This window comes from Gadus chalcogrammus, chromosome 7 (assembly GCF_026213295.1).
Source record: "Gadus chalcogrammus isolate NIFS_2021 chromosome 7, NIFS_Gcha_1.0, whole genome shotgun sequence".
NCBI classification, from domain to species: domain Eukaryota; kingdom Metazoa; phylum Chordata; class Actinopteri; order Gadiformes; family Gadidae; genus Gadus; species Gadus chalcogrammus.
Genome location: NC_079418.1, coordinates 13203003 through 13213586, shown reverse-complemented (window position 1 = coordinate 13213586; position 10584 = coordinate 13203003). Strand labels below are relative to the sequence as shown.

The 10584-nt window shown below is 56.6% G+C and overlaps 1 protein-coding gene across 1 annotated transcript in view; it reads right to left on the bottom strand.

Annotated features, from left to right (window-relative positions):
• LOC130385977 (neuronal tyrosine-phosphorylated phosphoinositide-3-kinase adapter 1) overlaps positions 1-9833 on the bottom strand; it is a 12513-nt gene extending 2680 nt beyond the window's left edge. Inside the window, exons 1-4 of the mRNA XM_056594765.1 lie at positions 9640-9833; positions 2276-2667; positions 820-2144; positions 111-633 (exon numbers count right to left, since the gene is read on the bottom strand). Of these exons, the coding sequence (XP_056450740.1) occupies positions 111-633; positions 820-2144; positions 2276-2667; positions 9640-9833 (2434 nt within the window). The remainder of the gene's footprint in view (positions 1-110; positions 634-819; positions 2145-2275; positions 2668-9639) is intronic.
• Positions 9834-10584: the final 751 nt, after the last annotated feature.

Here is a 10584-nt window from a genome sequence, read left to right as displayed (position 1 = left end):
GAGAGGAGAGAGAGAGAGAGAGAGAGAGAGAGAGAGAGAGAGAGAGAGAGAGAGAGAGAGAGAGAGAGAGAGAGAGAGAGAGAGAGAGAGAGAGAAAAGCTGTGGCGTACTCTCTGCGTCTCTGCTGCCGTGGCTGAACGACAGCTTCCTCTGCACCGGCCAATAGTAGCCCTCGTCCCCGAAGGCCAGCCCGCTGCCGCTGTCCCAGGGCATGAAGCCCGCCTTCGCCGGGAGGGACCCGGACCCTCCGCTCCCCTTCGACGAGCCTTCTCCGCCGCCGGAGGCCCCGGGGCCCTGCTGCAGCGGAGGCATGCTGGAGGGCCCCCGGAGGCTCTCGTAGGCCGGGGGTCTCCTGAAGCCCACCGAGGGGTACGTCCACAGGAGGGGGCTGTCCGAGGAGGGGGGCTTGTAGGCGGGCAGGCCGTGGGAGGTGTGGGAGCGGAGGTGGGGCCGCGAGTGCGGACGCAGGGGCGTGGGCGTGGAGCTGCCGCCGCTGCCCTGAGACGTGATGCTGCTGCTGGAGGGAGTGCCTTCCCCCAGGGAGTGCGCGCCTCCTCGCTCATCCCTGTCCCTGTCCCTGTCCCTGTCCCTGTCCCTGTCCCTGTCCCGATCTCTGTCTCTGTCTTTGTCTCTTTCCCTCTCTCGGTCCCTGTCTCGGTCCCGGTCCCGGTCTCTATCCTTGTCCTTATCTCTTTCCCTCTCGCGATCTCGGTCTCTTTCTCTCCCCCGGTCCCTATCCCGATCTCGGTCTCTGTCCCTGTCTCTGACCCGATCTCCGTCTCTGTCTCTATCCCTGTCTCGGTCCCGGTCTCTGTCCCGGTCTCGGTCCCGGTCTCTGTCCCGGTCTCTGTCTCTGTCCCGGTCCCTGTCTCTGTCCCGGTCCCTGTCTCGCTCCCTGTCCCCTTTGTCCGACTTGAGGAGGAAGCTGACCGACTTGCCCTCCTTGCCCGAGCCCTGGCCCCCCATCTGGCTCTGCGTGGACCCCTGGCCGGAGCCCTGGGAGCTGCTCTTCACCATGGCCGGCGAGTCCCCCCGCTCGGGCTTGCGGTAGTGGTGGTAGTGCGAGGGCCGGTGGTGGGGGTGGTGGTGGTGGTGGTGGTGGTGGGAGAAGGGCGAGGTGGACTTGGACGAGGGCGGCAGCGGCGTGGAGTGGCTCCTGGCCCTCAGGCCCGGCGCGGGCCCCAGCTGGGCGTCGCCCCGGCCGTGCTTGTCCTGCTGGGCGGAGCTGCCGCCCGACGACTCCTTGGAGCCCGACGCGGCGAGGCCGGCCGAGGGGCCGGCAGACGAGGACGAGGAGGAGGAGGAGGGCTGGGTGGAGGTGCCGAGGGACTGGGTGCCCTGCTTGGCCGAGGCCGAGGCCTTCTGCTGCACCCCCACCCCGCTGGAGGCGGCGGCGGGCTGGGGGAAGGCCAGCAGCGGCGGGCGGTGCTGCAGCAGGTTGGGGAAGGGCGCGGGGATCTTGGTGCCGCCGCCGCCGCCGCCGCCGCCGCCGCACTCCGTCTCCGACTTGTTCCCGGGCAGCAGGTAGGGGGTGGGCGCCCGGGGGGTGTGGGGGCTGGAGGAGAGCGCCTGGGGCACGGGGGTGGAGGACGCCGAGGAGGGCAGCGGCGAGGAGTGGGACGCGGACACGGCGGCCTTGGCCTTGGAGCAGGAGGGCGAGGCCGAGGTGGCGCGCGGCACCGGGGAGCCGCTACTGGAGGCGGCCGCCGCCGCCGCCGCCGCGCGGTAGTGCTTGGAGCCCTTCAGCTTGTCGTGCTTGGTGGGCGGGCGTCGCTGGCCCGCCGCCGCCGCGCCACCGCCGCGGCCGCCGCGGTCCTCCTGCAGCAGGTACTTCATCTCCTCGTAGATGGCCTCGCTCTGGTCCGAGTCCGAGTCGGGCGTGGTGGCGGCGGGGGCGGCGGGGTGCGGCGTGGACGCCTGGCTCTCCCGGGGGAACACCTTGCCCACCATCTCGATGTAGACGGGCTCGTCCTCGCTGTCGCCGCCCCGCTGCTGGCCGTCGGCGCCCTGGTAGGAGGAGCCGGCGGCCGACGGCGCCCGAGGGGGCGGGGTCTCGAAGGTCAGCTGGGTGCTGGGGCTCCGCTTGGGCTTCAGCGGGGGCACCTTCTTCCCGCCCAGCTCCCCCGAGTCCGACTTCTTCATGCCTGCGGGGGGAGATCAGGGGACAGGGGGTTAAAGGTCGGCGGGCGCGAGCGGCGGAGCCCGCGACCGCCGCGGGGGCTGACGCCGTAACACAACACAAAAAAACACACGCCGCGGCCCCCCGCTTCCCCACCGTTCTTCTTCTCCGAGTGCTTGCCCTGCGTGTGGCCCCCCGGCGGTGGCGGGGGCGGGGCGTTGGGGGGCCCCCGGGGGTCCGAGGCGCCGCAGGAGGAGGCGGAGCCCGAGGCGCTGAGCCGCGTGCTGGGGTGGCGCTTGGGCTTGACGGGCGGGCAGCGGGCGCCGTGCTGCGACTGCGTGTCCGAGTAGTCCTCGCTCTCCAGGCCCGGGTCCCCGGCGCCCACCGCGTGGCACGACTGCGAGCGCGGCGCCATGGCCGACGCGCAGGAGTGCGGCGAGAGGTCCTGCGACGCCGGCATGGTCATGAACCCCATGCGGAAGTGGCGGCGGAAGGAGGCCAGGTCGCGACCTTTGCCCACCGTGGCAGAGGGGTCATTCTGCGCAGCGCTGCAGCGGGGGAAGAGGGGGGAGCAAACACACAGATAGTGGTGTTATTAAAGAGGTGAGATCATGGGTTTTTTACATCTCCCTTTACTTTAGACTGTCATATGATCTATATACATATGCATGTTTTAGTGGGCGTTGCTGAAGTCCCGCCTCCCGGCTATCCGCAATGTTTACAACTTCTTGGGGTCTGTGGATTTGCAGACACACACCAGCAAAGCGTTCGACCAATCGCAACAGAGTCGGCGTGCTGACCAATCACAGCAGTCTGGGCTACTCAGGAGGGGGGGGGCCTTAAAGCGACATGATACAAATCAGTTTTTGAAAGACGCTGAAATTGATTTTACAGAAAGGAACAGTGTGAGAATATAAGGGGTATTTCTAACATAGAGGCATGTAACCCTATTCTAGGAGTAAATGCAATTATCAACCCTAAAGAAGCATGATATGGGATCTTTAAGGTGAGGCGACAGAGAACCAGTGGTCTCTCTGCAGACCGCATGTGTTTCAGTGTGACCCCCCCCCCCCCCCTTTCATTGACTTTAGATTGTTACAAGTTCTAGCTGGGGCTTGTCTTCACACACCGCCCAATCTATTCCAGACACACACAAACACACACACACGCACACACACACACACACACACACACACACACATACACACACACACACACACACACACACACACACACACACACACACACACACACACACACACACACACACACACACAAATACATGCACGCACAAAGATGAGCACCCCATCCTTGGATTGCATTGGTGATGCAGGGATGTGGTTGCCGTGGGAGATGGGAAGGAGACACGTGGTGGAGCCGCCATGCAGCATCTGTTCTGTGGGGCTCCACTCCTTCAGCGCCCCCCCCTCCTCCTTCCCCCGCTCTCTTCCCCCATCTGCTCCCCACTCGCTCACGTTCCAGTCCGAGACCCACTCTCACATCTAGACTCCCCATCGGAAGTGGCTTTCTCTAGACTTTTTAGTGCATGGTACCAGGTGACCCCTCCCCTCCACACACACGCACGCACGCACGCACGCACGCACGCACGCACGCACGCACGCACGCACGCACGCACGCACGCACGCACGCACGCACGCACGCACGCACGCACGCACGCACGCACGCACGCACGCACGCACGCACGCACGCACGCACGCACGCACGCACGCACGCACGCACGCACGCACGCACGCACGCACGCACGCACGCACGCACGCACGCACGCACGCACGCACGCACGCACGCACGCACGCACGCACGCACGCACGCACGCACACACACACACACACACACACACACACACACACACACACACACACACACACACACACACACACACACACACACACACACACACACACACACACACACACACACACACACACACAATAATTGTCTTTCATTTGAATCACTGTCATAAAGCAGACAGAGAAATTGTGACCTGAGTTGATGCAACCACCCAGAAAGTTGGATTAAGAAAAAATGTATGACTGAACCAATTCTGAACCAATTATTTTGCTCTTCAGCTCGGTAATACATTCTGTGTATCCACACATAACGTCCCCCTTGAAACAGAGTGCTCGCATTTTGGCATAACCCATCATTTTAGGTCAAAGACTTTTGTATGAGCCATCACTTATTTATCTGGACAAACGCTTTGAACCAAATAACAGTTACCATCATTAAACGGAGCATCTCTTTAACTAGTGACGTGCTTCCGGGTTCTCAAAGACCATTGAGCGCAATAGGAACAAGTCATTTGGCTGTGCCGTCGCGGCGCAGTTACGGCGGGTTAATGGAGCCCGTCTGGTGTGACCGGAACCCTCTCCAGCCCTCAGAGAGAGATGGAGGAGTGGTCATGAGGGGCTGTGTCTTCAACCTGAAGCCACACACAGCACTGACCACACAGCACACACACACCAACACACACCACCCACTAACCACCCTCACGCTGACCAAAGACAACAGACAAACACAACGCAAGCACACACACCAACACGCTAACAACACACATCCGCGGATCGACGCAGCCGATCCGCGGATCACTTGCGTCCCGAACCGTGATGGTTGATCCGTACGGATCACGCGAAACCCGTGAACCGTTGCACCACTACTAACCCCACACACACACACACACACACACACACACACACACACACACACACACACACACACACACACACACACACACACACAGACACACACACACACACACACACACACACACACACACACACACACACACACACACACACACACACACACACACACAGTAGATGAGCAATTGGCTTGCAAGCCTTTAACTATTTTTACATTGACATGGGACAAGAAGACAGACACGACAGACGGACCGGAGAGGATCAAAAACAAGATCCACAACAACAACCCACCTGCCCGAGGTGAGAAACAGAAATGTGAAGAGGCTTTTGTCTTGGATTCATGGAGCTGCCTCGCGTGTGAACCAAGCCTCTACGCTTGCTCGCATGCGAGGATCGGTTAAAGACGGTGCCGCGGCCATGCAGATGTGCGCGCACGAGTGTGCCACGGGCCGCGTGCGCGTGTGCGCTCGCTGTACGCCCCTGGAGAGGCAGAGGAGCCGCGCGGCTCAAGACAATAGCAGCTTTGAGTGGTTTGCCATGCAGGGGAAGCATGCGGCGGAGGACTCCCTGGGCCTGCTGCACAGAGCACTGCTCAATCTGTCCTCTTCGTCGGAACACGGGGTCCTGCGATGCAGTGGAGAGGACAGGGTGTGTGTACGTGTGGTTATGTATGCTGAGTTTCCTTGGGAATGTTTTCTCTTCGAGTGTATCTATGATTGTAGGCCTGGGTGTGCATCCTTCTGTGTGTGTGTGACCATGTGCGTGCGTGTGTGTGAGTGTGTACGCATCTGTAAGGACATGTGCGCATGTGAACACCTGTGCATGAGTGTGTTGGTATGCGTGTGTGCGCGTGCCAGTCGCTCCTCTTATCACCAAACATTGTCTATATTTATCTCATTCCTTAACCTTTCCTTACCTGCCTGGTCTAATTATTCATCTATCTCTCATCTCCCTCTCAGAGCCTCCCAAAACAGACTCACTCACCGAGCGCAAACACAGACAGTCTGAGGTGTGCTCACACTCCTCCTATCAACGATGATCAAAGAACCAACCAGCACCCCTTATGGACCGACTGCACCCATCAACAACACCATGTGTGTGCAAACTGTGCATCTGTTATCATCGCTGCCATGTCTGCCTGTGTTAGGATTACCGTCCAAGTATAAAACATACTGGTCATTTCGTAATTTTTTAAGTTAATTCCCAGAGAATTCCTCTTGCCATTCAGGTTCTTAACTTTTCCTTCCGGCTTACGTGTCCTTGACAGCCCAGCAAACAGAATCCTCCGCAGCCGCTTACAAACAGAAAAAAAAGGGAGGGAGAGAAACGTGTGCGAGTGATTGGAGCATGGCCCTGTCAATCAAACGCAAACCAATGCGCCTATTATACCTTTCATAACCGACCATTAAGCCGCCTCTAAAATGTCAACTCTATAGCATGCGGCACTCGCTGGAACGCGGTATAGACTAAGTTGAATAAATAGGGTTTGAATATTTCTCTAGACATTTAATATTTAATAGAGAACTGTAATTACGAACGCTAGCTTAAGCCTCATAAGATTACGGTACAGTGAATCACTTGTGCAAGCAGGCCTTTTCCCCCCACGTTTATGGAACCCACACGAGGTGAAGATTAATTTCTGAGAATACCATATATCTATACCGATCTCTTCATAGGCTGGCACACAGTCATCCCCAACATGCTCCCATACAGTGGACCCCAGGGAACTCGAGATGTATCTGAATTCATTAAAGTCTCATGCATATTGTATATCATAAAAACACAATCCTACAATATCCTGCAGTGGAGACATAGCCATTTCTGCGATGTATCTGCGATGCCAGGACGATTATTCACCCTTTATTCTACACAGAGATTTGATTACTGTAATACATAGCGCTGTGCTGCTGCTAATGGCTCCGTCTCTAACTCTGTTATCCCCATGAAGGACCTGTAGGGAACACTCTCTCTGCCCATGGTGGTGCTGGTGGTGGTGGAAGGGGGGGGGAGAATAATCGCTTTTACTTTGAAAAAACTCCTGGATTCAATCCTGCGTAAGCACCCCAGTGAGATACAACACTGATGTATACTTATGGTCTCCCCAATACCTAATTCACCTTTCTGTACCACCGTCAGTGGGCCCCCCCCCCCCCCCCCCCGACACCTCGCATCGGCACCACCGGCGTCGAAGAGTGTACAGTGTACAGTGTACCCTGGAGGCTGCAGACGGTACACTGTAGAAGGTAGACTGTGCACTGTAGAACGTGAACTGAAGAGTGTAGAATGTAGAATCCGCACTGTCGAATTTAAACTGTAGAATGTAGACTGTAGAATGTAGACTGTACCCTAGAATGTAGAATGTAGAATCCGCACTGTAGAATTTAAACTGTTGAATGTAGACTGTAGAATGTAGACTGTACCCTAGAATGTATAATGTAGAATCCGCACTGTGGAATTTAAACTGTAGAATGTAGAATGTAAACTGTAGAATGTAGACTGTACCCTAGAATGTAGAAGGTAGAATGTAGTTTCCTATACAGTTCACCAGCCCCTTCTCCCATCCACCGTCCTGACCTCTGACCCCCTGTGACCCTCTCTCCGCAGCTGTCTACACCGGTCCCCAGAGGGCTTCCTCATTGGCCCCTCGCCTGCTGCACATAGTGCATCTATATCTATATCCATCTGTATTTATATCTATAGTGTCAACAGGAACACAGCCTCCTTAGCGATGGTCTGCTCTGCTGGATGAGCTGCTCAGGAAAGGTGTTTCTAAATCTAGATCTTGAGTTCTAAATTAGATATAAATGACATCCAAATCCACGTCCACAAATAGCCCCTTCTACCTGCATCATCCAGGCAGACAGACAGACACATAGACGCATACACACACAAACACAGAGACACACACACACACACACACACACACACACACACACACACACACACACACACCTCTTCTAAAGTGATATGATAATGTTATTATCGATCCTCAGGTTTCATATTATTGCGTGCACTTCATTACGGCGTTCCTCCTCACCACTTGATACTCGGACTGTTCCAGATCTATCGAACGTGTAACGTGAGACCGTTGTTTAAAGCACCGATAACGGCTCTAAACCCAATCTATTGTGGCGTGACTCTCAAGTGCAAGGCCGGGTGAATCGACAAAAGATGCCGGCGCGTCCCGTCTACCAAGTTGGCTTAGATTTGACACTAATTCTTTGATTTACTGTTAAAAAAAAATCATAATGAATTTTTACTACCATGCAGTCGCGGGTTTTACGGCCAAAGCACGCCCCCAAGGCCCTGCTTGACTGAACGCCAAATTAAAGGTCACCTTCTGGGCCTACCCTCCTCAATTTGCCTTTTAAAACCATCCCCTTTAATACAACCATTCCCTATTCCGTTCTTAATGACAACTTTGTATTGGATATTTATCTCATTTTCAATAAATATTTATGACAATAGCTCTATTCATGTTTTTATGGCCGTTATTTTAAGAGCAGCTTGTGAGTGTGTTGCTGCTCATCGCTAAGAGGCGCTGATAGATTGGTGACTGAGAGAAGACGGACAGAAGCAAACGAGTTGAACGACTTCTCTGTAATGTTTACTACTTATTTAGCGGACGCTCTCATCGAAAGCAACCTTAATGGAGCATAGATGTTTTGGAGAGGTAATGAATAGAACCCGATGGGGGGGTCCCTTTAACGGACCAGGGAGGCGTACCCCACCCATGGAGACGTACCCCACCCATGGGGTACGTCTCGTATAGCAGGACCCCCCCAAGTGGTTTATTCTACCAGCAATTAGATATTAGTTACTAGCCGTCAATGATCTTTAACCTTTTTTTTTTATGGACTTTATTCAGCTGAAATTCCAATATTCCACCTGAACATATTGTCTTTGCGTTGTCAAGGAAACATCCGGTCGATAATCGTATCTGACGGTCACTATTGGATTTGTAGCGTATTGATTCAGCACTGTAAACAGGTTATTGGAAGATAATGCGCACCCTTAAAACATGATTGACCATTGAGGACCTAGTGGTCAGCGATGCTGTGGCATGCATGTTATTCATAAGCAGTTAGGGCGATGAGGGGCTTAGCTCCAGGGATGACTGCATCAGTGGGAGCTGAACCCACAACCCCTGGCCCGGGAGTCCATACACGCTGACCGCCACGCCCTGGTGCCTGTCCATCACCCGCGGCGGCACAGCAACATACCGCCATTCCGTCCGGGAATTCCATTTTCCAGCGACATTGTTATTGCGAGTGGACGTTGTGAATGTGGGAATGTTTGGGATTAACAGGTCCGGGGGACCTCCGGGTCGAGGGTCCGCCAACTCGGAACTAATCTTTGGAATTCAATTTTCCGAATGCGCCCGTAGGGTTTACCCCCCCCCCTGCATCCTCTGGAGCCCTCACTCACTCACCCGGCCCCCCGCAAGACCAAGACCCCCCCAGACCCAGACCCAGACCCAGACCCAGACCCAGACCCAGACCCAGACCCAGACCCAAACCCACACCCTCCCCCAAGACCCAGACCCAGACCCAGACCCCCCCAAGACCCAGACCCAGACCCAGACCCAGACCCAGACCAAGACCCAGACCCAGACCCCCCCAAGACCCAGACATAGACCCAGAGCCAGACCCCCCCAGACCCAGACCCAGAGCCAGACCCCCCCAGACCCAGACCCAGAGCCAGACCCCCCCAGACCCAGACCCAGAGCCAGACCCCCCCAGACCCAGACCCAGAGCCAGACCCCCCCAGTCCCAGACCTAGACCCAGACCCAGACCGAGACCCCCCTCAGACCCAGACCCAGACCCAGACCCAGACCCAGACCCCCCCCCCCCCCTCACCTCTTCTTGCTGCTCCCCTCCTGCTGCTCCCGCTGCCTCCAGTCCAGCCGGCTCTTGCGGTACAGCAGGTTCATGTCGCCGTGCGGTCGCTCCTCGCCGCAGCCAATCACAGCGCAGTGTAGCCGCTTGCCCCGCCTCTCTATGTCCCGCAGGAAATGCTCGACTGCCACATCCTGGGCGGAGCCAGAGCTCATGTTATAGTAGACAGCCAGGGAGGGGGGGGGGTGGGGGGGGGGGCTTCAGAGCCGGCAGCCCCCTGAATGACCTGGGAGAGAGAGAGAGAGAGAGAGAGAGAGAGAACAGGTGGCGGGTTACGTTGTGTTAAGTCATGGCTTGACGAATGACTCACAGAGCATGTCCCGGCGTCGAGGTGGACCCCGTGTCCATCTGCTCAGAAGGCGACCGCCTCTAAACCGTGGATCCTCTAACGGTGTACGTTATACATTTAGGGGACTTTGCTTGGGCTTTTATCCAAAGCGACTTCATTCTCACGTTCACACGCCGACGGCGGAGTCAAAGGAGCAGTCAGGGTGGGGTGCCTTGCTCAGGGACACCTCGACACTCGGCTGGAGGAGCCGGGGATCAAACTAGCGACCTTCCGGTTACCAGTCAAACCACTGGCAACCCGAAGTTGACCGATCTCTTTCAACCGACATGAGAAACACGTGTTAGGTCGTCGGTGGCCGGATCTCATTAAGAATCTTCTACGTCTTCTGAAAGAGGCGGCAGATCTAGATCCAGGCTCATGACGTCATCGGCCCCGTGATGTCACCCTGCAGCGCGTGATGGCCGGCCCGCGGGCCGTCACAGCGACGCGTTGACGCGCTCTGACGTCACAGCGGCGCGTTGGTGCGTCGCTGTGCGTTGGTGTGTCGCTGTGACGTCAGAGCGCTGTGACTCGGGAACTGTTTATGTTTTAATTCATCCACTCGGGGATGATGGGGA